General features: G+C 38.3%; 1 protein-coding gene across 3 annotated transcripts in view; it reads left to right on the top strand.

Moving 5' to 3' along the window:
• Positions 1-27,802, top strand: part of ZNF385D (zinc finger protein 385D) — a 445,996-nt gene that overhangs the window by 281,664 nt on the left and 136,530 nt on the right. For all 3 annotated transcript variants that reach the window (XM_075052162.1, XM_075052170.1, XM_075052177.1), the window contains one exon: positions 17,859-18,001. In XM_075052162.1, coding sequence (XP_074908263.1) covers positions 17,859-18,001 — 143 coding nt within the window. The remainder of the gene's footprint in view (positions 1-17,858; positions 18,002-27,802) is intronic.

The following is a 27,802-nucleotide window of genomic DNA, read 5'->3' as shown; positions in this document are numbered from 1 at the left end:
TGAACTTAAATGGTAGGTTAAGTGAGAAATAAAATGTGGATTTTTTTTTCATATGTGGTAACAATAGAATCTACCTAGCAACACCAAGGAGCTGTGCGTGTTCTAGATCTTCTTAACCCATTTTAAGTATAATTTAGTTGTCTGAAGAGTGTAATAAAGAAGTCCTAACACTCCCCATTTAAATTCTATCTTTATCCGGACAAGATTACCACATATACTCCCAAATCCAAGTGAAACAGTATAGCCAGAAATACAGGTTTACAGAGTCTTTTCTCAGATGCTAAATCAAATCTTTCTGTAATGCAGAAACGAAGGCAACAGATCTATGAAGCTACAGATACCCAGCATCTGAGTTAGAAAAGCAGAAAGTGTAAGGTCCCAGCCTAATGTAAATACTTAGACACGAGAACTGTGCCAGCATTGGTGGTTTGTGGCTGAAGAAGGGTGCGCAAATCTTAACTTAAATTTTGTCATGGCTTGGCCTATACCTGCTGAAATTTTCTCAGCGTTCCAGATTAACACACCCAAAACACTTTGCTGTGAATCAGGTGATTTATGTTTAGTTGCAACTCCAGATCTGTAAAACTGGCTTGAGTGTAGGCTTTGGAATGCAACCCTTATACAGGCAAGCTGTGTTTGGTTTCAGGTTTCTTAGGGGCTTGCATGCAAAATTGTCTCATTGCTTGAATTGATACCTCTAATTAAACAGATTGAGTGTGCTGCAATAGCAGTCCTTTAGTATTACAGCTCAAACTAATACCTAGCGTAATGCTCCTTAAGTTACTGAAATTATAGAGAGATGGGAGAGATAGGCCTCTTTTTCTCAACACGCTGTCTTTTTCAGTAAGTTTATGGGGTTTTTTTAATGCTATTTCTAGATCCAAGAATTATGTTCTTGTCTCTGGGATAATCCTATTCTTTTTTAAAGATGTGATGTCAGAAAAGATGGAAATCTTAGTGAGTCTTTGGCAGTATGCTTAGAGTTTCATCTTATGTTTACAGTTTCATGATGCATTTCTCTTCTTATGTGGTGCATCTTGGTGTTTTGTGGGTTTGTTTTGTTTTTAAAGAAAGTAGTGCCAAATTCTGGATTATGCAAACAAATTCTCTCCTGTATATGGTGATGCAGGTCAAGTATTCAGGGTTTTGATTCATCCTTCAAATTGAGCACCCTTGGTAAAATTTTAATTCCTTTTTAGTAGAATAGCAATTCTCTTTGTTTAAAACTCATTGTTATGGAACATTTTGAATGTTTAGTCGGATGGAGTCATGCAAATAAGAGATAGACCTTACTTCTGCATGCATGAATTAAAACAGAATTAACTTTTCTGATGTCATTCCACTGATGGGAAGGATTGGAATAGTTAAATATATGCAGAAGTATTTGCAGGATTGAGGTTTGTCTGTGGCTTAGCAAATCCTTGCATTTCTATATCAGTCTGACAATTGGTTGGCTCACTTCACTGGTTTAATATAATTTCATTTGCTTGGAAACATATTGTAAGATTACCTCCTATGGAAAGCAAAGATGATTAAAGTATGTGAGGCTTCCTCCACTCCTTAGCAGTAGAGTGGGAGGATAGGGAGAGGGATCCAACTTGTCAACACACAGTTCCATTGAAGTCTCTTCATGCTTGCCCTGTGCTCTTAGCTTCCCAGATATTGTAAGGTTTTTCTGATCAGATTAATATACCAGATTTATTGAAATTCAAAGGTGGTAATGTTTCGAGGGGAGTGACTTGTTCATCTCCAGTAATAAAAACATATTGAGAAATCATTTGAAGTATTTGATATACAATTCAATTAAATAAATATGTTGCCTAAATTGAGTGGATTACTTTTCTATTTAATGCGAAAAAGTAATAAAAGTATTAGGAACATGTAAAATGATGTGATGCAAAGAAGTCAGATGATGATTATAACTTCACTCCAAATAGTCAAAGTAAAGCAATGCAATGACTTAAAAGGATCAGAGCAAATACCTCCTTCTTTAACATAATAACATCTGGAATTATAATAGCTAGACTTAACGTTATGAACCTGCATGACTCTGATCCTTCAGATCTACATGGATTATCAGAAAAGTCTGCACAAGAATTTTTCTCCTCTTGATACTGTATTCTATTTTATCATGGTTGTAAGGCCTGGTAGCAATGCCTTTCAAAAACCACATTTGCTTTAGTATCTCTCAAATAACTGTGTTACATAGCAGAACCAAAATTAATTCTTCTGTTTTGTTTTGTCTTTCTAGCAGAGAGACACTTAAAAATAAAATAAAACATGTCAACTGAGACTTGTTTGTTTGGGTTGTTGTTTTTTTTTCCTGTGGAGTGACAGTTTCAGTGTGTTATGCCCAAGGCTTGATTTTTTTTCAAGCACCTTAGTAACAGGGTAGATGAAAGATAGTCTTTGAATGGAATGAACTAAAATGTTTGAGGTGGGTTGTTTTTATACTAGGCCTGTTTCTAGATGTATTTACAGTTCAAGAAATGCTGAATCCTAGACCATGAATAACTGAAGGCAAAATTGTTGAATGTCTAACCTGAGTTTGTGACGCACACAAAGTGAAATTTGAATAGCTATGTAGGGCTATAAGTAAATATTCTGAGCAGGGTGATTGCATGAGCAAGAAGGGAGCTCCCTAAAAAGCTATTTAAATGTTTTATATTTCTCTCCTATGTTTAGTTCCTGGAACAGGGACTATAACATTTTAAGATGCCTTGACAGAGGACCAGAACATACCTAGGCTGACTGAAGAGCAGGCCAGGAAAGGTATTATTACTTCAGCTCTTACCATATTCCTTTTTCTTTAAAAGTTTCAGTAGCTAGCAGTGAAATCTGCACATGAGTATGCAGATCATTCCTTGCCACCTTTTATAGCACTGTTTTTCTTTTTTTTTCTTCTCTCTTTGTTCCTTCTTTGTTCCTTCTTTGTTCCTTCTTTGTTCCTTCTTTGTTCCTTCTTTGTTCCTTCTTTTATTTTTCTTTTATTTTCTTCTTTTATTTTCTTCTTTTATTTTCTTCTTTTATTTTCTTCTTTTATTTTCTTCTTTTATTTTTCTTTTATTTTTCTTTTATTTTTCTTTTATTTTTCTTTTATTTTTCTTTTATTTTCTTCTTTTATTTTTCTTTTATTTTCTTCTTTTATTTTCTTCTTTTAGAAATTCACCCATATAAAATGGTAACTAAAGATACACAACATACTGTCATGCAGCCTTTTGTTTACAGCTACAAGCCACGTGGTTGACTCGTGAAACCTTATGACAAAATCTCTGTCAGAACCTATAAAAATGTCTTCGCTTTTTGGGTGATGAAGAAGTTCTGAATGGAGTGAATAATAACATGTGATTTATCATGGAATAATTTTATGCCACATGATAGTAAAATGCTCTTAAGAAACATCTGGATAGGATACAGAAAAGCTAAAAAATAATAACTAATTTCATATAGCTTAAAGAATTATGAACATATTGTTGGATTAGGTTTGTATCTTTTGGCCAATAGTTTATGCTACTTTACTCAAAACTCTTATGTGTACATGTGTAAATGTAACTGGATTGTAATCAATAGAATTACCCACCAAAAGCACAACTTATATTAGCCAGAGGCAGGGATTCCCATTCATTAAGTCTGTGGAGGACATGCCTTTATCTATTTCCGTGGATGCAGCCTGGAGCACCCAACATGTCATGGATTAGATAAATTGGGCCTGACATGCCTATGTTTCTGGAAAATAGGACAACATTTTTTTTTGTCCTTTGTGTCTTGTCTGCAAAAGCGGTGGTACTTTCCCCCCCACCTATAGAGAATGACAGGAGATAATTTTCCTTGCTTGAAAAACTTTTTGAAAATTATAGGCATGTTTTACATACAGATATAAAAAATGGACCTGCCAGCATTTTCATAAGCATCAAGAGAAGGACAGTCAACCTACTAACTGCCACGTATTCCAGCTCTCAAAGCATTTGCCTAAATCAGCTCCATCAGGTATAGGCTTGCCAAAATTGAAGTTTCCATAGCCCTTCTTTATAAATAGCCATTTTGTTACAACTTCTCCACTGAAAAAGAATGTATTCACTTTCCCAGAAAGACACTAGTCCTGTGGTCAAGGGATTTTTGTAGGCTGCTGGAAACCCAAGCTAAATTCTTTCATGAAGTGAATACACATTTACACAAATCTAAACCACCCCCAAAAAAGATTATTGTGCAAGTATCCCCAGTTAGTCAACAGCCCAACTACTGGGACTTTTCCCTGAGGCACTGGGGACTTACAGAGCAGGCTTCAATATGGGCCTTTGATTAAAATACAGGCCTTAATTTCTTTCAGTTTTTGAATCTTTTGTAAGGGTTTGCTTCCATGAGAGTGTTACTTATGTATAGATCTATAGAGAAGACACATTCTGTCAGAACTTTACAACACAGAAAAAAGTTAAGTTTTACAGTTTTCTCTCCCTCTCCTATTCACAAGCCATGGCATCTTGGAGCAAAGCATCAGCCAGAATGCCATAGAAGAATGGTTATGATTAGCTGTCTGTAACTTTGTGATTGCAGGGCATGTGCAACACCAAAGCCTGATTCAAGGGAGGTGGGATTCTTATTTCTTACTGGCATAAAACATGGTTTCAAACTGGTTCTCTATGACAGAGAACAAAAAGACAGCTTTATAAAAATGAATTAAAGATAGTCTGATTTGTCGTGTTTTTCTCTGCTGCAGAAGGGTCATGGCTGGGTTCCGTTGGTGAGAATGAAGGTAGCCTGCTTGTGCAGTGGAGCATTTAAGTGTTCAGAGGGTTAGTCAAACTCTGTTATTTCAAGCCCTTGTGCCTTCAGAATTTGTACTTTCCCCCTCTCCCCCCACCCCCTTTTTTTTTTTTTTTTTTTTTTAGCTCAAAGTGTTACTCAAATGTGAATTTTCATGGAGTCTTACCAAGAACCAGATTTTGATGGCTCTGAGCTCTGATGCTTGAGTTTGCCACCATAGGCACTGGGAGGAACTCATTGTGGCATAAAACATTTACAGGACCACCTTTCATTGATCTTTAACAGTCTTCCCTGCTCTGATTTGTAGGTAGTTGGATTCAACTCTGACTCCACAGCATTAGTATATATGGGCTGGTGCTCTTACAGAACACTATATAAAATATGTTCATGTGATCTTTGTCATAGATGGGAAAACCAATGTTTTCTTCACTAGTCCTAATAAACTTTCTCATACATTTTATCTGTTATATTGCATCATGATGTGGTTTTTTTGCTTATGCTTTTTTAATATGGAGACTTACCGGTTTATGGAGTAGCTATTTTCTTGATTGTAACGGTGTCTATGGAAGCACAATCCCACAGTTTTTTGGAAGGAAATAAAAACATTTATTCATCAGGATATATTGTGAATTAAAACCCAGGAACTGTTTTCCAACATATCATATGACATATTTATATCTGTTTATTTTTCGCTCTCTCTTTTTTTTTCTTTTTTTCTTTTTAATTTGACTTGCTTAAGAGCAGTGTGTGATTGCAATAAATAGTTTTTGGCAAGGATGTTAGTATTTTCTAGATACAATACAGTTACACAACTATTACTTTTTAAGTATGTTATAACATGTCCTATTTAAACTTTATTAAAACTAAATCCATGACTGGATATAGAATTTCCATAAAACATCTGTTTAATTGATTCTGGCCAAGGTTCAAATTTCTCCCATTGATTTGCAACATCCCATTCTTTTATTTCCGTTCCTGTTCTGCCTGCTGCCTTCTTACTTCCCCTTTGCTTCCCTTTCTTTCCTCTCGACTTTTCCCCCTCCCAAACTTAATGCAAACTCCTTGCCGTTAACATTATCTTGAGGATTTTATGCTTTATCAGCACCTGCTGTCCTTTCATGGTTGACTCCTTGCTGAACTCAAAACTCTGTACTGCAGTCCAGAACTGCTAATCATTCACATCCCTAGTCTTTGCCAGATAAATGAAGAATGGCCGATGTGTTGATTGGTATAACAAAGCAAAGGTTCTAAGGAAGTTGGTGACAATCTGCAAATTTCTGGTGAATTAAATGACTCGTCTTCATGCTGGAAGGCTGCTATCTTGTTAGTGTGCATATCTTTTTGTCTTATGTGCGTGCCCAACTTGCTGTATTGCAGTCACTGTAGTTAACCTTCAATTTTGGGCAGTGGGGCAACAAAGCAACATCTGATTTCACATCTCCGTAAAACAGTCTGATGTAAGCTGACCTCAACTGCTTAATGCTGAACGGAATGACTCTAATCTGAACTTCAAGCATTCAGGTGGCACTTAACAGGAGATAGGAAGATTTTTTTTTTTCTCCCCAGTGTGCAAACAGCTTTTTTTTTTTTGCCTCTTTTTTTTTTCTTGTTTAATTGCCTGCTGATGAAAATCTAGAGATTAGAGAGATTAGTCATTGCTAGACACAGTGCATGTGTGCTTTGAGGTGGCATAAAATTCTGTTCTAGTAAGGCTCAAACTTAACTAAACGTTTTATCCCTCTCTTCCCCTGTCTCTGTGGGGACAGCAGACTGCCAAGAACTGCCTGTTTTTTCTTTGCTTCTCAATACAAAGCATGGGCTGCCTGCTAGAATAACTTCAATTTTTCATCAGCTCCTTTTTCCAGAAAGTCTTGGTCACAGATAGAGCCTCAGGCTCTTGGTTTTTTGCACAAACAGCTCTATCTCATGAGGGCTGAACTGGTTTAGTTTCATTAAAGTGTAGTAGAAGTTTTATGAAAAGTAATGGATTGGGGTTTAGAGGCAATCAGGCCACGTGATCTAATCGTTTTTTCTGTTTTTACACCCTGAGAAAGAATAGTATGAAAGATATTCATATTTGCTGGTTTGATTTACTTTTCTTTAAGAACTTCAGATATTTCATTTAGAGTGAGAAATCTGGTATTTCATTGGTGGAAAAATTTCCTGAGTCAAATAACTTTTAAGTACCTTTAATTTAGAAATGCATATAGGAAAAATGATGATATGACGTATAATTTATCTTAACCAGTATCTTTCAAGCCACAATGAACTGAAAAGTGCTTAATGTCTAGGAGCCTGTCCTTTAAAACTCACTTCTGTCTAATGTGTCTGTGGCTGCTCTCATTATCCATTTGTAAATCCTGTGCTTTTGGTTCCACTCTGCTTTTTTCTCCCCATTAATGTTCAGTAGGAAATGATACCACTTAGTCTTTTGCCTACCTGTGAAAGATCATAAACCTAATATTTTTAAACATATATGTGAACGGGTTTTTGTGAATCAAAATTCTGAGACTGTAATAGTTTCTGATTTATTGTGTAAGCATTTATGTCTTTATGCATGGGAAAGAAAAATGAAAAATACTGTTTTATTTCAAGTAGTATGCATTTTTGTTATGCACACATGCATAAGCTCTCCTGTGTATGCAAAAACTGAGAGGTTAATTCAGGGGGGAGTCTTGCCCCAGTCTGTGCAACACTGGCATACCTTCATGGAGGTATTTTCATGTGCATTGTTGCGTGCTACCTGTAAGACCAAGAGCCAAGTGGATCTACATAACCAGAGACTTGCCATCTCTCTTTTCGCTATGCAGCTCTCTCCATCCTTCCCTTCCTCTCTTTCTCTAGAGCCAGCTTTGACCTGGGCAGACTTTGCTCTTTTGACTTGGATTCTGCCACCCTTCTAACTCGCTCCCTTCCCAAGTCAATCTACCTGCTATTCAGTAAAGCAGCAGAGGTTTGACAGCTAGCAGAAGGGCAAAGTGGTGCTCTGGAAACATGCAAAAACTCTTGGCATTAAGTTCCACTTACTCTTGCACCATGCAGTTAAAAATGTGTAAAAAATATTTCCAGTGCATTATTAATACAACTTGGTGAAGTTGAGCTTTCCCAGTGCTAAATGGAAGAGGCATTGCTGCACAGCACTATCTTCATAGAGTTTACTACTGGAGTGTGTCCATTTCATGGTATTAGTTATATATTTGTCTCAGTTGTATGCTTGTTTCATTTAAAGTAAAGACATCAGAAGTTAATCGTTATTTCTTTCCCAAGCATGCTTTTGAAAAACGGCACTTTTAAAATTGCTAATATATTCATCATAAAAATGAAAAATTCTTTGAAAATCTGTTTGCAATACAGTGTTGTTCTGATTAATAACCCTTGGAAATCTGTGCTCATTATACCATAAACATGACCTTTATAAAAACATCAGAAAAATCCAACTGCAGAATATGCCAGGTCAAAGATTTTTTTTAAATGTCAAAAAGTATAAAGCTTTAAAATTAATGTGACTTTTATAATACTTGGCTGATGCTTGTATTTTTGCTTTATTTTATTTATTTATGGTGGGGTTTTTTAAGTCTTTGTGGTTAGGATCCTTTGGGAGACTGTGATCCCAGGTGAGCACTTTTGGGGATAATTCTTCATGCCTTCTAGCAGCTTCCTCCCTGTCATTCAATACTTAGATTCACTTAGTTTGTAACAACATTTTTGCTGGGCCTGTAGCGGGTTAGATCTGGTAAAGTCTGGTTGCTCTCTAGTAGAGGCTACTAACCACATACTTTGACCTGCTGGTTAGGACACATACATGATGCACTAGTCAATAATGGTGCAGTCTAGCACTGTCAGAAAACGTCTTTATGTGCTGAAAGGTGTAGAGAAACACTGTACATGCAGTATTGCGGAAATCTACATTTGTAACACTGTGCCCTTCCTCTGACTTCATCAGTTTGCAGTGTTCCTTTGAAAACACCCATGCTTCCCACATAGCTCACCATGCACCTTAGCTTTAGTCTGGGTGTAAACCTTTCAGATGCATGCTGGAAATCATACTGTGGGTAGCTGCTTTACTGTGGGAATAGCTAGTCAAGATGAAGACCTTCTGGTCATGCGAAGAAAAGAGAAAGCTGTTTTTCCTTTGATATCTGGACAAAATTTTCCAACCTGGCATTGCTGCTTGGTGGTAGGAATGTCAGGATACTACTACATATTTCTATCTCACTCTAGGCAAGGCAAGCTTTTCACTTCCTTGCTTCACTTTCTTACTAAAGAAAGCAGAAAGTTGTATAAAACATGAGCAGCAGGGGAAGGAACTGCAGAATAGGGCTGGGAATACATAGTTTAGCAAAGTAAAGAGAATTATTAGTGCAGATGTGGACTCATCGGTCCACTCATCTTCCCTCTAGCATTTATGGCTGGGAAGCAAGAACAGGTTTTGACATTGTCTTTGCTGTCATGAGATCACTCAAGTCTGAGTGAAAGTGCCTTCAGTTCACTACTAGACTAAAACCAGGGAAGGATGTTGCAGTGCTTAGAGTACTACGTTTAGTGACCTAGGGCTCAATTCCTTGACCTGCCACAGATTCCTGTGTGAGCTGTGAGCACGTGACTTATGCTGCCTGCCCTAGGTTCCTAGCTGGAAAATGGGGATAATCTCTTGACATGTAGAAATGTCCTGAGAATTAATACCAGAATTGCATGGAGAAAAATAAGGCTGCTGAGTATTTAACATTTGATTTTGTTTTGTAAGGCAAATGGAAATGCAAAGCTTCTCCATTCTCAAGAGAGAGGAGAGCTAAGGTTCATGGGCATTTTGCTTGTTTGTCTACTCTGAGGCCGTGACGCTGGCAGTCTTGGCCTTCTGATTCTCTGGTAGCTGGCAAGGCTCATACGGCTGATACTTGGTATGGACAGCTGGTAATAAGCAAGGTGGCCAAATCAGACAATTTCTTGTTGTTTCCTTCTACTAGAAACAGCCAGAACTTCACAGAAAGTGGAACATTCATTTTGGATCATTTAATTTTCAGTGATCCAACAGCTTCCAATAGGGAAAAAAAATCATCCAAATTTGTCTAACCAACTGGAATAAAACCTCAAAGGATTCCGAAGAGCTCAATTAGGTAGGTCATGTTGCTAAAATAAAAAGCTTAGTTGCTGCCCTTGTGCAGTGTATAATCCATAGAATATGTTGCCCATAGTGAGTTAGTGGAATTCGTTGCTAGACAGTGTTAAGTACTGAAGTTCAGATCGTGGTTTTTCAGTAGATTTTATTTAATAAAAAAAAGTATTTTAGTTGGTAAAGTGTTTCCTGTGCGCCATAGCATATTCTAGATATGGGAGGAAAAGGGTGATACTTTCAGGCTCTGACATTAGCGTCCTTGTGGCCTGAGGTGGGTAAGGTTTGCACAGTGCTGTGCACTTTGATCCTATTCAGACAAACTGGACTTTACTGTCTGTAACCTGGGCCCACCTGTCTGTTAATGCAGATGGACAAGGGCAGAGGAACAAGAGGAATGAAGGTAGGAAAAAGCGAGCAGGAACCTGAGCTTGTTTACTAAAAGTAAGGACAATAATGAGATAATGGATATCAGAGTACTCATGCAAATTTGTCTCTGCATTCTCCTAGTCCAGCATCATAACAGTAGTTTCACGGGATTCTACACAACAAAAAGAGAAATATATTCCTTTAGGTGTACAGAGGGGTACATTTTTCAATCAAAATTCTTGTATCAGGGTATATGATTTTTTGTTTTTCAAAATGATTGTAAGTGTGAAAGAAAGACTTTAAAAAAAACCAGCATGATGCATAGCTGCAGGCTTCTAAAAGTAATAATGATAATAAAAAGAATTATTTTTCTAAACTAGCTCACTTTGCAGGAATTACAGAATAAATATTGTCTCTAGACAAAATAATACTTTGAATAGCAGTAAGTGACCAGAGCTGATTCAAACCTTCCAGGTGAATAGTGTATGTGCTGAAAAATGCACTCAATGAATAAATAGTGCGTACTGATTTGTGCCAGACTGAAAGAGTCTTACCTTTTTTTTTAAAAAGGAAGGGAGGAAGAGAGGGAAAGAGATTAGAAAATATTTGAAAATATTTTTGTAATGACTAGTTTTGAATTGTTTGGGTTTGGGTGTTTGAAATTTGCCAATATTTAAATAATAGAAATGGTTAAGTATCCAAGTACAAACTATAGAATTTCATTTAGGGTTAAAGAAATGTTTCTGCTGACACAACATATTCCCCCCCCCCCCCCCCCCCCAATTGTCTTTATTTTTTGGTTTGGCCAGTGAACTGAAAAATCAATTACTTGCAGATCTCCACAGCTGAGACAGTGTTGCATTCATCCTCTTCAAAGTGACTAGCCACTGTTAACATCACTAACAGCAAAACCTATGAAAGGAAAGCTTGTATTGCCACACAGTGTACTTGGTCCTCAAGCTGTCTCAGGAGAGTCAGCGCGACAGAGGCTCCTGTGGTTGGAGTCCCATTCTGAGGGTTCTTTTCTAGTGAATGTCAAATATTTAATACACTTGGTATTTTCCTTTCTTTTCTGAAACTAAGAGGGATTATATGAAACCATATTGTGTTTAAATGTGGATATCCTCATTTTTTAAATATTTTTGAGATTATTATATAAAGAAAGCACTCTCCAAAAAAAGTCTGTTAACAATGCAGGAGTCAAAAGCACTTTGTTTTAAGGTCCTTATTTTCCCTGCTAAAAAAAAAAAAAAAGAAAGAAACAAACAAACCACACACACACACACACACCAACAAAAAAAACATTACAAGGAACTGAGTTCTAACACTATAAATGGTCAGAAAATAGATTTTCTGAGCAATAAATTCTCAACAGGCATCACATTACTTGTTCACACGTAACCTCCTTTCAGTCCATATGTAATAATATGTAGCCTGTTAAATATTTAAAATCAAAAGTGTATCCGTTTATGCATATAAAAGGTTGCATGTTAGCTAACTTTCTGTATTCTGAGTTCATATTTTAGTCACTTAAGCAGTAGAATAACTACTAATAAGTAGTCTGGTGATTAGGTGAAGCCTATTTTGTCATGTCAGGTTAGATCACTGGTACTACTTATTATGGAACTGAACTTACCTTTAAAGTGACAATACAGCAGTTTTTAAGAAAAGTATTTGTTCCAAAAATGAAGACTATCATACAGTGAGAAAAGGGAGTACCCTAGTGACTATAGGTCATGACAAATTGCTTTAAGCTAACACCTAAAAGCCAGATCTACAATTCACATCGCACTGTCTCTGTTATATCCCAGAGGTTATTCTTTTGTCTTTGGACATATTTAAATTTCCTATTTTACCAGATTCTCTGAAGACCTAAATGTGATACCTAACATTTTAGATAAAGGAAGTTCATTATTAATCATGGCTAGCCTACTGTTACTAATTGCTTATGTCTTTACTGTCTTTTTGAAGAAAATCCTTTCAAATACACCTTTTCTTTGGCCCACTGGCAAACTAAATTCATAATGAATTAAAAGTTCTAGCTGATATTGAGTTATCCAGATGTAAGTTTCTTAGCATTTGCAAGATATAATATGAGCTTCCCACATATCCCTTCATTTTTATACTTTAAAATAGCCTGAATTAGTTTTCTTGAAAATTTCCTACGAAAAAAAAATCCTCTTTTGGCTCAGGCTCTCTAGGATATATTGTAATGCTTAGTGTGTGTGAACTATCAGATATTAGGATCCTAAATGAAAAATATTAATGATAGTTTTTGAAGTTACCCTGTTAAGTTACCTAGAAGTGAACTTTTAAGTTGGAAACCATTGGCGCATTCCCAGCTACTCCACTGAGTCATACCAGCTGAAAGGTTCTCTGAGGTTCTGCCAAGGCAGAATGGGTGTATTGTTTTGACCTTAAATATGCTGTCATGGAAATATTGGGCGAGGCATGAGATGGGGTGGAAAACTTGTGAATATCCATATCTTGGAGAAACCAAACTATGATACTGAAACCAAACTCAGACTCCAGGATGGAAGGGAAATTGAACATTAGTTTAGGGCATCTCTGATGTATTGAAAATGGCTGTACACATGGCCAGAAGGAAAAAACTGCATAGTAATGAAGGAATGAAAATGGTATTCTGCAGAGATTTGCTTCTTTACTTGGTGTTTATGGTGGTAATAGCTAGTGATGGAAGAACTGCAAAAGATTTAGATTAATGGGGTATTAGTTTAGAGTTCCTGCCCAGCCTCCAAGATCCAAATGTATTGCAAAAATTTATCTACATTATTTGTGTCTGCAAAATTTGGGCTGGATATCTCCTTAAGAGAGGTTATTTGATAATAGATCTGGTGATTCTTTTTCTGGAAACTAAACCTGCAGTTCAGTTTAAAGGATTAGGAATGAAAGAGTGCATGAGGAAAGGCTATGCAGGGGAAGCTGTAGCACAGCTTTCTCTGTAGCCAAGTCACAAAATATAGCACTATGCAGTTGCCAAATTGTTGAGCTGTTTTTCAGGGGACCTGAGGGACAGGGTCTTGACCTCCTCCAGAAACGTTAAGGAAACTTGTTATTTTTCATCCTGTATATAGAAAACACCCTGCTCTATCATTTCTGTTTACTCTAAGACTATTTTCTTTTGTTTCCTTTGTGCATATTCAGTCTTTGTGCTTCTCTTAATCCAGATTTTAGGGACAGTACTTACAGCTGTTTATATTCTTTACTTAGCACTGATCTGAGGGATATTTGAGGTGAACTGGGCACAAAAACTTGCATGTGAGATGTTCTTATCAGAAAATGCTATTTCATTGAAAGCAAAAATTTCCCCCGGAAGTTGTTAAATTTTTTGTAAAGAATTGTGACAAAAACTGTCTTTAAGAAAAGGTCAAAACTTTAGTATATTTAAAGAAATCTAGTTTCTTCTTTGTGGAATGACTTCTCATTTTAAAATCTATTTTCAATTCAGTGGTGAAACATGGTCTCTAAAGTCAAAACTTTAGGGGCGGGGGGGGGAAGAACTGTATTCACATTCCAACTCAAAACAAATAAAATGTGACAGTGCCTTTTGGAATGGACAGTTTGTGGTTGAATGTGCAGGAATCATTTCCTCATCTGTTGTCTTCCCATACAGGCAAGAAAGGTGTTGTAGTGATGAAGTTCATATCACCAGTGTTTTCTGAAGGAGAACCGCTTGAGTAGGCTATGCCACAAAGAGCATGAACCTCATGTTGCACACACAGCTTTGTACCCCTTAGGGTGGCTGTGTTCAGAGCATAATGCTGTATCACAAAACAGATTACCTAGTGGTAGGGCAAAATGTCCCAACTGGAGACGTGAAAGTGCATCCCTGTATAAAAAAGCACAGTTTGATTGATACCGCGGGAGTTCTCAAAAGCCATCTCAATCAGATATAGGAAGGGGCAAAAGTTTGTGGCAAGCTTTTCTTCGAATTTGTTTGCTCACACTTACCTTGGATGTATGACTAGTGCCTCTGGCCGAGAGATTATCTTGTCTTTGTTTTAAGTTGCCTGAAAATTGAAGAAACAAATGATTACTTCAATCTTGGTTAAAATGCTGAGCTAATTAAGCTTCTAAGTTGTATAATTCCTGTGCTTCCTACAAAGAAAATTGAGGTAAAAACACTGACATGAATTTCCCAAATGCCTGGAACACTTGTCTCCCATTTAGGATCTGAATGGGCTGGAAAGACTCCTGCTCTTTAGAAAGACATTAGACCATAACATCACTAACTTGTAACACTGGAATTAATAAACACATTAGCATCCTCCTATTTTAAGAAATTGTAGCACGCTACTTATAAAATGTGACTTTAGACCTGTACTGCCTTACATGTTGGGGGGACTGTTATGTCTCTTAAGTCAGGCCATGCATGCACCTAGTTTTTGGCAAGGATGTCTATGTGAACTTCAGGTAATAATACAGACCATCAAGCACAGGCTGTGGACAAACCCTGTCAGTGGTGTGGGATGTTATCCTAGCTTTATTGGTCAAAGTGAAACTCCAAAACTTGCTGGTAGGAAGTCTGTAAAAAGGCTGACATTGAGCCTTCCTTGTGTGTTGATCAGCAGTGTTGTATCTGCACAGGGAAAGCTATGGAGGTCTTTCTGTAGAAGCTTATCATACAGAACACCAAACCAGTCATAAGCAATCTTTATGGTTCTTCACCTTGATCCAGTGTTCGGTGACACTGGATAACTAAAAAGGACCTATACCTCACTCTAATAATTTTCTAAGTGTGCTCTTGTCACACATATCATCACTTATATACAAAGTAAATTTACTTTATGAGTTTTAATGCACCTCTTTCTTTACCTTCAGTTTGGCTTACTTGGTTCTCATGCTTTTCTTCTGTCATCATTTCTACCCTTGATATTGCCTTCTTTACAGTAAGAATGTATCTACGTGTACTCTTCAAAAACTCTTCCCAGTGGTCTTCTACCCCTCTGCATCCCTCTGTTAATGGATTATATGGGAAATGGTTAACATTGACATTCCCAAATGTTGTCCAAAGGTTTTTCAGTTAAGCTGAGTCACAAAAATGATTGCCATTGTTTCAGGTTTTCTGTTGCTGATTCTAGACTACAACTCTGCGCACGTTAAATGGAAAGAGAAGCTAATGTTTGCAGCCATAAACATTACAGCATTTCTTTCAAGCCAAAGCTCAAATTTCATGATACCTATCACATGCTCCATCATTAAGGGACATGTCTGACACTATTGCAAAAACAGACAGCAGCTGTGCTCCTGAACATACTCATTTTCTGTGCCACTGTAGCCAGGACTGTGGTAGATTTTAAACTCTGTTCCAGAAGCTCTGAGTCCCAGCCAAGGTCCTGCAGAGCTGGCTGAATTTTTCCTTTTAAAGCATGTTCTTGTCCCCAGATGTCTTTATGCAGCACTGTCTGGAAGCGGCAGGTGGGTGACTGCCTAGTCATGTCACAGGGAAGGATCACAATAGAAATATTTCATCCTTCATTGCATGGTATCCTAGAAGAGTATGGGATAGCAATGCTGTTGCCCTAGGTAATCTGAACCTGCGAGGCTCTCCTCCATAGCACTGAGATAATACACTCAACGAGCTGGGTCCCCAAGCATAGGTGATATTTCTCAGTCCAGTTTGCATTTGCATCTGTGAGTTGTAGGATGTTTAATCAGCTTCAAATTCTTTGCTATTGCCAGGCAAATGCTCACCTTGGCCTTTCTGTGTGATTCTGTGCAATCTCATGTGCAATGTGGAGACTTCTTAGTTTGGTTTTTATTAGTAGGAGTGACGTCTTCCCTTCGTGGTCTGTGAAAGCTTTAAGTGAGAAAAATTAAGTATTTCCAGCATCTAAAAAAATATCTTTATGGGTCTTTCCTATTCAGAGAGGGTAAGATTGGCCTGTTCAACACTACCTTATTGTCATTCTGACCTGTTAAATTTATTTTTACACTGTTTTTTGTAATAATGCCATGAGAATGTAGCAATTGCCAAGCCAATGGCAATCATGAAATACTTGATGATTCTATGCTGATGAGCTATGGAAAGCAAAGGCTGCTTGCCTTCTGCTTTTCTGTTGCTCATATCCTTAGCTGCTGCACTCAAAGAGTGATTTGGTACACACTTACATTGAGGTAAATGTAGAAAATACTCCAGAAATGGCAGTTAATCTAGGGTAAAAACTAGCATGAGATTGGAGTGAACCCTAATCCAATACCTTTGGTTTACTAGTAGGTAATGTTTTCCTTTCAATGACTCTTAGTGAAATGCTTCACAGAGAAGCTGAAAGTTGGCAAAAAAATACTGTCTTTGAAAATTTGGCTCCAGCTGATTTTATACCTAGAAGCAGAACTGTAGATGATCACCTACAACTGGTTAATTAAATCCTATGCTGTTAGCCCTCAATTAGACACATGAAATTGCAAACTTTGTTAGCAGATTTGCTGGCCAAATATGGAGAGATTCTGTATATCATTCTGACTACTTTATATTTGGGCTCTTAAAGAATGTATGCAGCTTGTCTAATGAAGTGCCTGTATGTATGAGAGGAAAAAAAGAAACAGATTTGAGATCTCTCCCCCTGTTGGTCTGTCTGCCTATGTCTCTGTTCAATGAGTGGGGTAAAACTCCTCTTATGGGCTTATTTAATATTTTTTGGACTTTTACCAGCAAGTTTTGACAGTCTGTTGCCTGCCTCTCAGATTAGAAGAACACTGGCATATTTTAACAGTTTCCTAGGATCCAAATAGTCTTTAATTAAGAGGGAATTGACATTTTGGAGTGCAACCAAAACACGGGAGACATTGGAAGCAGTGATCGGGCTTGGATCCTTCCAGCTTTTAGCTGGCTGTGGCAAGGGGCAAACAAATAAGTAAAATAGGGTCTGCTGCAAACAGGTAGTGACTTATTGGTATGCAAGGAGATTTCTTCATTTGCATGTTTCCACAGAGCTGGTGGTTGGTAGTGTTAGCCGGGAGGAGCTTTCTGCTGCACAGAGTCTGAATCAGCTCCACCCCTTGCAGGAGCAGAAAGTTTGTCGGTACCTTCCCATGAACAGAATTTCGGTGGCTGCTGAAACTTCTTAATTTAGATTTGTATTGATCAACTGTTGAGGCAGCAAGGTACATTGTGTTTGCAAGGTTTAGGTTGTTTCTGAAGCCCTAAGCTCTACAATTGAGCATTTAATTACAAAATCAAAAGTCTGCAAATGACATAACTTTTGCTGAGCCGAACATCTAGTTGTTGTTCTTTTTCTTCTGGAGCAGTTTGCCTTTGGAGGGTTGAGCAATAGAGTTGGGGTGAAACACTGAAATTATAGCAGAATGAGACTAGTTGAAGTTCTAAAGGGAAGTCAGACATATGCTGAACTACTGTTCCAGATAATCCAGGGAGAGAAGCGGTTTATTAGCTAATTTTAAATGATACATTGATACCTGAAGCAATTACTGGCAAAGAATTATAACCAACAGTCACTGAGTCAGCTGTGCTTTTTTTCACTAATGCAGTCATTTGTGGACAAATAAAAATACATTTGTTTAATCCAGTATTTGCTTTTTATTGTTGCTTTTTTGCGTAGTACTTGCTGAATCCCTTCTGTCTTTTTTCTACACCTAGGTGGTACATGCCAGAGCCCTGCTCTTCCAGCGCTAGTGCGTCCTCCTGCTCCACCTTTGCAGCCGTCGCTGGATATTAAACCATTTCTTCCGTTTCCTCTGGACACTGCCGCAGCAGTCAATCTCTTCCCCAACTTCAATGCAGTAAGTGCACTCCTAACAGTTACTGTCCACCGCAGTGAGCCACAGTTTCCATGGAAGACTCAAGAGGGCACAAAGTAGAATTTTATGTACTCAATTAAACCTGGAATATCTTCTCCCATACTGAGGGCCAAATAGCTCTTTCAGACACACTGGTAGGCCATAAATTAAAGCCTAGCTGAGTGTTAGTCAGAAGTAATGTAGAAGGAAAAAATGATATGATCCCAAGTGACATGCAATAAAGTTGCAGGCCATATTCAGTCCCAAGGCTTGTGAGTTTCCCACTCTAATTTAAGACGTGCAGAGTTTCACTAACTTACAGCTCGCTGCAGCTCTCAGAGTGAAACTCTTAGATGGTGTTCTACATCCCATCTCCAGCAAGCTTCTTGAGAAATACTTAAAATTTACAGATTGGAGGGACTACAAAAGATAAAACTGTCAAGGCAATTAAAGTAAGAATGGGAGCAGCATTAGCTGGTATATGAGCTATTCACTGGCAAACAATGCAGTGTATTTTTTTCAGGTTATGATATGTTACTTCTCATGCCTTACGTTAAAACAAAGTTAGATTTCTCTTTAATAATTTTTTTACTTAGTCATACTATCCACGATTATAGAAAACTTATTCCTCCTTAAGTATTTTCATTATTTTACTGACATATGTCATGAATGTTTCAATTTTGCTGTTTCTGGCTGAGATATTTAATGCTCTAAAAGGAAAAAAAAGTCTAAATTGGTTTTATGTTGATTTTGACTTTATAGAATTATGCCCCTTTTTAATTTGAACATACTCTGGGAAGTTCTTTTCCTTATTTACATATACTAGATATAGAAAAAAACCCCTAAGAATGTGTGTGCTTACCTGCTTTGAGAGACACCAGGAAGGCTGGAATTTGCCATGCCAAAACAATTCTAATTAACATGCAAAAATCTTAATTACAGTAATTAAAAGTAGTAAAAGAACATGCCCATTCTAGAAGCAATTTATAGTAATCAATAGCAAATTTCCATAATTAAAGGTTCATTTATTTACCTTTTATGGATGTTCATTTTGCTTTAAAGTAATTAAAATGAACTACTTGTCAAAAATATTTATTTATGCAGTCTTAAATTCGAGCAATTCACAGCATGAATAGAGATCAGAGAACCTATAAGCTGCAAGTCTTAAAATGCTCAGAAACAATATGTCAAGGAATTATTATTACAAAGAAAGTTTTTCAAATTTTAAAATGTATATAGGTATGCAGCAAAGTTTTTAAAAAGTGCTGGTTTTAACTAAGTTACTGATAACTCATCATGAAACGGATAAACTATTAGACTTGTTTAGTATGCTTTAGTTGTGGGGTTTTTTACTAGTTTTGCTTGTGATCACTGTTTGTATTTAATACAATAGGCCAGCTGAATTTTTAGAAATTGTCTCTTAGAATTTCTGTTTTTTTCAGGATTTTCCATAGTTCAGAGTCTTCAGATTGTTTTGCTAATTGTTTAACTCTGCATAATTCAAATACAATTTTAATGATGGATTTTAATAAATAATTGTTAATCTTGTGTTGTTCCATAAATTTGCAGTTTCTTTCTTTCTTACAAAGACTGATTTTGTACTATAATTATTGGGGGCAGGGGAAGATGTGCTCACATTCCTTTGGAAGTAAGGAAGTAAAAATAGACTCCTATCAAAACCCTGTTATTCCTGAACATCATCTCAGTAGTATATCATTTGGTATAAGCACTGTAGTTGGACTTTACAGACTCCTCGTCTCTTCAGTTTTTCAGTAAACTGAGCCTAGATTTCAAGACCTTTTTAACAGCACTCTGAAGTTCATTCCCGTGCAAAGTACTGCTTCCTGTGATGTGCGGCCATCTGCCAAGTCCACCTTTGCCAAATATGTCAGTCCTGAGTGTGAGGATGCTGTCATCAGAGCTGCTGTCACCTGCCTTGCTGCTCATCATTTTTGCCTTGCAATGTGACCTTTGCCTTTTCATCCTGTGTGCTGACATGCAGCAGCATCCTCAGTGTTCACAATTTCATTCTGAACAGTACATTATTGAACGCTGCTATGTTTAGCTCATATGCCAGAGCTGGTTAACGGCATCCTCCAAACATGTAGGCTAGCTGAGAAGTTCTGCATATTTCCAGAAATTCTTTCCAAGCTGATGAATCTTTTGCGGACACATCAGCTGCTGCTGAGCATTATCAGCCTAAGGAGAAGGTAACCCCCATGTCATATTAGACTTTAAACAGGACGTCTGACAGAGGCTTTAAGCATGTGACTGTGAGACAGAAAACAAGTGTTTAACCAAAAAATGACCTTCGTAAATATGTATGCTCATGAACAATTGTAGCTATTGATAATGCTTTGTATTCATTGGCTTCATTGACAATCCTACACAGTGTCAGTGGAGAAGCATTTGTGTTCTGTGGCTAAACCAAGGTCAAGCGGGCGGTCAGTAAAAGGACACCTGAACTGGACGTTCTCTTCTCGTGTTGTCAATAATTTAGTTTTACCCTTGATTGAGATGTCAGGGTCATAGATTGTGTCTTAGGAAATGGACTTCTGAAGACCTCTTGACCCTCACACAATTCCATAGGAACTAATGAGTTCGGCAGCATGTCCGAGCTACTTCCCCAGAGGCTAGAAGGAAGTCCAGAGTTTTGGCCATTTACTGGCCACTTTTCAGCAGCCTTCACTTGAGAAGAGCATGATCAAGGAGAAACTTGAGTAAAAATTTAGTTGTGTTTCAGAGAAAAGAAGTGATCTCTGGTTGTGGCAATCCTAACTCAACTTGAGAGCTTGGTTGTGATAAGCACAGGCATCTGAGCTAATCAGCCTAAGCTTCTTCGCAAAAGATAATGGAGAAAAATGAGCAGTTTCTCCAATTTTTTAAGTGGAGAAAAATACACAAATGTAGGTTGCAATGCAAGCACCCTATATGTCTACTTTAGTATGAGGTGAAGCGAACCCTGAAAGTTCTCATTCATCTCTGCTGACTATAAAGATGGACTGGCTCAGCTGCATCTACGTTTAGTTAGATGAATCCCACATTATGGGACAGGTCATAAACTATTCACAGCTGATATGTTAAATTCCACTCAGAAATCAGATGACAGAAGTGCTGACATTGTATTGTATGTTTACAGAGGAATGCTCCCACTTATCAGTTATGCTTCTAATTTTATCTAAAGACAATCTTAAGGTAATTTGAGGATTCAGATGAACTGGACAGAAATATTAGGAGAGGTGAAAGCAAAAGTAACTTACCAATGGAGAGTCTCAGGCATGTACACAAGAACTAACAAAACCAAATACTGATCTTAAGTATCACAAATAATAATAGTAAGGTGTTGTATTTTATAATATTCTTTCACTCTATTTCAGTTTATTACAAACATAAGATTACTTTCTTTGTTACTGATGATTTTTCTCTAAAGCTAGCTCAGTTTTTGCTGACTGCCTCTGAAGAAAACATTCAGCACTGATTTCTACAAAGCCAAAAGCTTTCATTGGAGCAGAGAATAGAAGAGATAACATGAGTTATGCAAACATTTATCAGTAATATCTCTGGACACTGAGGAGAGGGAAAAGTAAAAAGTGAGCAACCTGAGAAATGCAAGGAAGATAACATGTGAAACTTTGAACCATTTGGTTTCAGGAGGAACATTTTCTATTTATACAAGAAAGCGTAAAGCAAACATACCAATTAACAATATGGTTAGCTGAACATTTGTAGGTGCTATGCTCTTAATTGTGAAGCAAATGGGTACCCTCAAGTTATATGTAAAAAGAAATTTTAAGAACACAGCTGTTTAAACTGAAAACACCCCACTAGTGCACACCCTGAAGAATCACAAGTTCATTGTAAGTTTATCTGATGTAAAAAGATGAATCAAGTGTATGGCATTTAAATCGCTAGATTTTATGAAAGAAAGAAACTACAACTATAAATAATGCTTACATAGCTTTTTAAAATTGATTTGAAGATTGTCAGAGGAATAGGAAAAAAATAATTGTCTATTCTGAAAAATGTTTGAGATCATTTAGCAAACATTTGGTATAGTTTTACATTTTCATCTGCAGAGTGAGAAGCTTTAAGTCTGTGTGCTTCTAAGAACTAGTTCTTAGACACAAAGCTTTAGCAGTTGTATTGAATATGTGCTGGTCTGTGAGGGCATGTGAATGTGCTTATGGGGTGTTTCTGATCATGAGCCAATAGCTGGTTGCAAAGAAATTTCAAAAAGCATCAAAGTCTAGAATTTAATTAACTTGTAGGAAAATATTGATATGAATCCCTGGACTAAGAAGAAATGCTACATTTTGCTAGACATCAGCATCAGCCCTAAGTAACCCTCACACAGAAAAAAACTCACATCTTTTTTATAGTCTCCAAAGCCCATCATCCTCAAAGCACAGATACATCAGAAACCAGGTTTTGCTTATATCTGAAGCTCTCAGAATTATATATTTCAGCCTCCTGAGAGACAGAATTTAAAGTTTACAAATCCAGGACATTTGCCATTACTAGGTGGAAAATCAGACAATGCATTGCACTCCTTGTTTGTTTATTCTTCGAAGGATATGTAACCATCTCTCTGAAAAATTTTCCCCAAAAATTATATCATGCTTTCCAGACTGTAGTATGAGCATAATCTGTAGTGGAAAAGGTCCGCAATGTAGAGGATCTGAGTAAATGCTTGTAAACAGAAATAGGGATGTTGCTTGAAAAGCTCCATCCTAACTCCAAATTAAAGCCTGATCTCCCCTTGTTGCAAGTGGTAAGTTTCCCAAAGAAGCATTCTTTGGAAAGAAACGTGATTACAGTTTTGACTAGAAATGTATGACTTGGAAGAGCAGTGGCAATGTCAGAACTGTACTAAACGTGGATAGAAAACGAACTATTACTCTACAAATGCCTCTTTCTCATGATCCATCTGTAGTAATCTTTGTTCAGTCCCCAGATTTCTCCTGTTTGCTTGTTCTATGCCAATAGCCCCAGGTGCAATATTAAGGGCTTCATGTTTCACCTTCCCCTGGTAGAGATTTGCTGTATGGGAAAGGAGGAGGAGGTAGCAGTGGCCATTGCCCATAGCAATGGGCTCCAGCAGCAGCTTGGGTTAACCGGGTGCCAATGTAGTGCTCCTTGCTTCCTGAAAACCAGCCTATGCCACATCCTGGCAGCTTCCAGGGCAGCACAAAGGCTGCACTCTCTATTTTATAGAGGTGAAGCCGGTGTTCATGGGTATTGGTAGTGGGTGATTATGGCTGGCTTGTTTCACTGGGAGCTGCTTTTCTCCCCACGCCGGTCTTGCTGTTGGGCTCTGCCTGGCCTGCTGATAACCACTGAGTTAGCTCGTACAGAGCGTAGCTTCGTGGTTGTTTCGGAAATGCAGTCTCCTCCTATTGTGTCCAGTCAACTGATAGAAATGGACAATGTAGAAAACCTGCGTGCTGACAAGTATTTCTGGGAAGGGTTATGCCAGGAAATGTAAAGAAAACCTGTCAGAAAGCTGCCAGAAGACATTTCAAAAAACTTTTCCTTAGGCTCTTGTCCTGGATAGTTTTTTATCTAGGAGAGAGATATGTGCTGCAGAAATGATATGCCAATTTTCTGGATGTTATGAACAAGATGTAGCTTTTGATAGTGAAGAGTGGAGGAGGAAACTGAAATACATGTTAGTTATCCTAAACATTAGCAGCCTGAAATTTACAGAATTAACCCAGGGGTTTTTGTATGTCTTTATGTAATGGTTTTGTTTTATGTTTTCTGACTTAATTGAGCAGAGGAGCATAACAAGACTATTTTTTCTCATCATATAAAACACTTTAAAGTTCAGTAGTGATGACGTGCTGTCAGAATGCTTTGTTTCCAGAATAGGATAGTCAGGGGACAACACAATGGCCCCAGTTTCATGTGAATCAAAATGGAATACCACCAATATAGAAGAACTTGGCAGTAAAAATATAGTCTGTGTTGATTTTTAATGTTATTTCCATGAGAAGAACCTTTATCAGGTGGACAACTATACTGCAGCAAATTGTTAATTTGTCAGACAAACAGAGGGGATTATTGCATCTGAGGATATTCCTTGCATGGCTGCTCATTTACGGGTGTCTAGAAACAGGGTCTGGCTTGCTCTTTTCCTTTCCGTAGCACTGCAGTTGAGCTGTAAGATAGCTATACTCTTCTTTATGGTCTGTATCTCTATTGCTGTTTAGCTAAATATTTTTCAAAATAGGGAAGATCGCAAAAATAATGTTTGGGTTCAGGAATTATTTATTATAATAACATTTTCATCACTGGCCAGGACACTTATTTAAGAAGTCTGCAGGGGAAGAAGAGGGATTAGGGAATGAGCAAACACAAGAAAATCCTGGCAATTCGGATGTTTTTATTTGGTGCTTGCAGAACAGGAATGAATCAACATCAGTATGAAATATTCAATTATTTGAATTGGCCAGATTTATTTGCTGTACATTTAAATCCTTAATCTACACCCTGGGCTCTGTTTGAAATAACAGTAAAGCTCTGATTCTCTGATGCAGAGGAAATGTTCACAGTTCAGGAGACATAGTGAAATAAAGCTCTCATCTTTTTCCAGTTTTGAGTCAATATAGTGTGGATCCAGATCTCCAGGAATACTCTGTCTGCTTGTTCTTATCTATGGTCTATGCTCTATGTCACAGCCAGGGAACAGCTCATATTCTGACTTTGTATAAATGAGTGTTTCTGCAACCCTCAAGTAACCTTCCCATGGTTGCCTGTGATTGCATGGCTGTTACTTCCTTTTGCACTGCCGAGCGGCTGGGGAGTAGTGTCTCAGCTCCCTAGCAGTTGTCTACAGAATGATTGCTATTATTTTCTTCGGACATGATGCATTGTTAAGGAGCATCCTACTAAATCTAGCCTTAATCCTCTTGCAACCTCCTTTAGAAAGTTTTGGCCTGTGGTTGCAACTTATAGCTTTTGAAAGTTTCAACCCAGGCGTCAACAAAAGTTTCCTTGTTATCTTTCTCTTTGCATTACCTTACAGTTTAGCAGCACTCCAGGCCCTGTTTTTGGAATTGCTTTCATTGGACCCATGTGAACTTCATGAAGTTCAACAAGGCCAAGTGCAAGGTCCTGCACCTGAATCGGGGCAATCCCCAATATCAGTACAGACTGGGTGATGAATGGATTAGGAGCAGCCCGGTAGAGAAGGACTTGCGGGTACTGGTGGATGAAAAATTGAACATGAACTGACACTGTGCGCTTGCAGCCCTGAAAACCAGTCATATAGAATGATAGAATCATTTAGGTTGGAAAAGACCTTCAAGGTCATCGAGTCCAACCATTAACCATGCCCACTAAACCATGTCCTGAAGTACCCTGTCCACTCGCTTTTTGAGTATCTCCAGGGATGGTGACTCAACCACTTCCCTGGGCAGCCCATTCCAATGTTTGACAACCCTCTCAGTAAAAAAATTTTTACTAATATCTAATCTAAATCTCCCTTGCCTCAACTTGAGGCCATTTCCTCTCATTGTATCTCCAGCCACCTGGCGGAAGAGACCAGCACCCACCTCACTACAACCCCTCTTCAGGTAGTTGTAGAGAGCGATAAGGTCTCCCCTCAGCCTCCTGTTCTCTAGACTAAACTGCCCCAGCTCCCTCAGCTGCTCCTCATAAGACTTGTGCTCCAGGCCCCTCACCAACTTGGTTGCCCTTCCCTGGACACGCTCCAGCACCTCAATGTCTTTCCTGTAGTGAGGGGACCAAAACTGAACACAGGACTCACCAGTGCTGAGTACAGGGGAACAACCACCTCCCTGCTCCTGCTGGCCACACTCTTTCTGATACAGGCCAGGATGCCGTTGGCCTTCTTGGCCACCTGGGCACACTGCTGGCTCCTATTCAGCCGGCTGTCAACCAGCACCCCCAGGTCTTTCTCTGCCGGGCAGCTTTCCAGCCACTCTTCCCCAAGCCTGTAGCGCTGCATGGGGTTGCCATGACCGAAGTTCAGGACCCGGCACTTGGCCTTGTTGGACTTAATAGATAAGATATCCTGGGCTGCATAAAAAGAAGCATAGCCAACAGGTTGAGGGAGGTGATTCTCCCCCTCTGCTCTCATGAGACAGCACCCAGAGTATGGCATCCAGTTCTGGGGTCCCCAATAAAAGAAAGACACGGACCTGCTGGAGCAGGTCCAGAGGAGGGCCCTGAAAATGATCAGAGGGGTGGAACACCTCTCTTATGAAGAAAGGCTGAGAGAGTTAGGGTTGGTCAGCCTGGAGAAGAGAAGGCTCTGGGAGGATCTTGTTGTGGCCATTCAATACTTAAAGGGGGCTTATAAGAAAGATAGAGATATTTTTTTTTACTGGGGCCTGCAGTGACAGGAGAAGAGGCAATGTTTTTAAAATGAAAGAGGGTAGGTTTAGATTGGAAGAAAGAAATTTTTTATTATGGGATTGGTGAGAACCTGGAATAGGTTGTCCAGAGAAGTTGTGGATGCCCCATAATGGAAAGCATTCAAGGTCAGGTTGGATGGAGCTTTGAGCAACCTGATCTGGTGGAAAGGGTCCCTGCCCATGGCAGGGTGATTGGACTTGATGATCTTTAAAGGTCCCTTCCAAACCAACCCATTCTATGATTCCTCACAACTTATTTGAACAGCTTTATGATTATGTTCCAACTAGGGAATTAGCAGTCTCCTGTGCTTATGATGAGCTGTCACCTCTTGCCACATAGAATACAGCAGTCTTGAGGACTTAGAGGATTTTGCTCATGGGTACGAATGGGTAGATACCATTAAAAAAAAATCCATTACAAAGTTTTATTTTTATTTAAATTAAGTTTGTATCAAGGGTGCTCCAACCTTCTGTGATTGCTTTCAGTAGAAATTCAGGTTTCTAGAATGTGCATTCTCCTGGGGAAGCAAATGTTAAGATTATCTTAAAATAGCCTAAGTTTGTGTCATTTCACCTTGCTGAACATTATAATACCTATCCTTGAATTCATCTCTAACTGTAATGTGGATGTGAATTGTCCAACCATACCTGTTTCCTGGTTACTGTCCACTTCTTGGAGTGTGATGTCTGCCTATGGTAAATCTGTTTTGATTTATCCGGAAGACTTATATCCAGTATGTGTGTAATACCATCACCTGTGGTTGGCCTTTTCCAGCTACCATCTCTGTTCACATTCAGCTCTGTGGCCTCATTCAAGGTTCTTACAGATGTCTCAATGTTGGTGGTCATTTGGCAATTGCTGCCTGCAGATTGTATTTACTTCATGGGTGCAGGTACGATGTTGTTCTTTGTGCAGGCTGAGCATATAGCACGTACACTTCCACCATCTGTTTGATAGCTTACAGTTTCTTCAGGATTTTTCTGGCAGTATATCACTCTCTAGTCACTCAGCACCTTTTGGCAGAAGAACAGATGTTTTGTGCTGCTCCTTTTTGCCTTGTGAGAATGACTGGATTTCTAACTAGTCTCCACCAGTTCTCATGTCCATAACTAACTGAAAGGGTCTGAGGCAGAAATGCCATTTGTATAAGCTTATGACTACACTATTAGATAAATGTACATACAATAGGTTATGGAGTATAAACTTGAAGGCATTTTCATGAGCAGTGTTGTAGGCTGGAAATGATCTCTGGACAAAGGGTTCCACGTACCTAAAAGGGGCACACAGCAAGCTTTGTTTTCTGTGTATTTTTTTATTTACTTAAGTAGTTTCTTCTTATTCTTAAAACAATCAATAGGATCTAAATATCTCACATGCTTGTTTGCTTGAATGATGATTAGTAATAGCAAAAGAATAGACTTT

This window comes from Buteo buteo, chromosome 2, assembly GCF_964188355.1.
Source record: "Buteo buteo chromosome 2, bButBut1.hap1.1, whole genome shotgun sequence".
Lineage (NCBI taxonomy): Eukaryota > Metazoa > Chordata > Aves > Accipitriformes > Accipitridae > Buteo > Buteo buteo.
The sequence above is the reverse complement of the archived record's forward strand: the minus strand, read 5'-3'. Positions and strand labels throughout refer to the sequence as shown.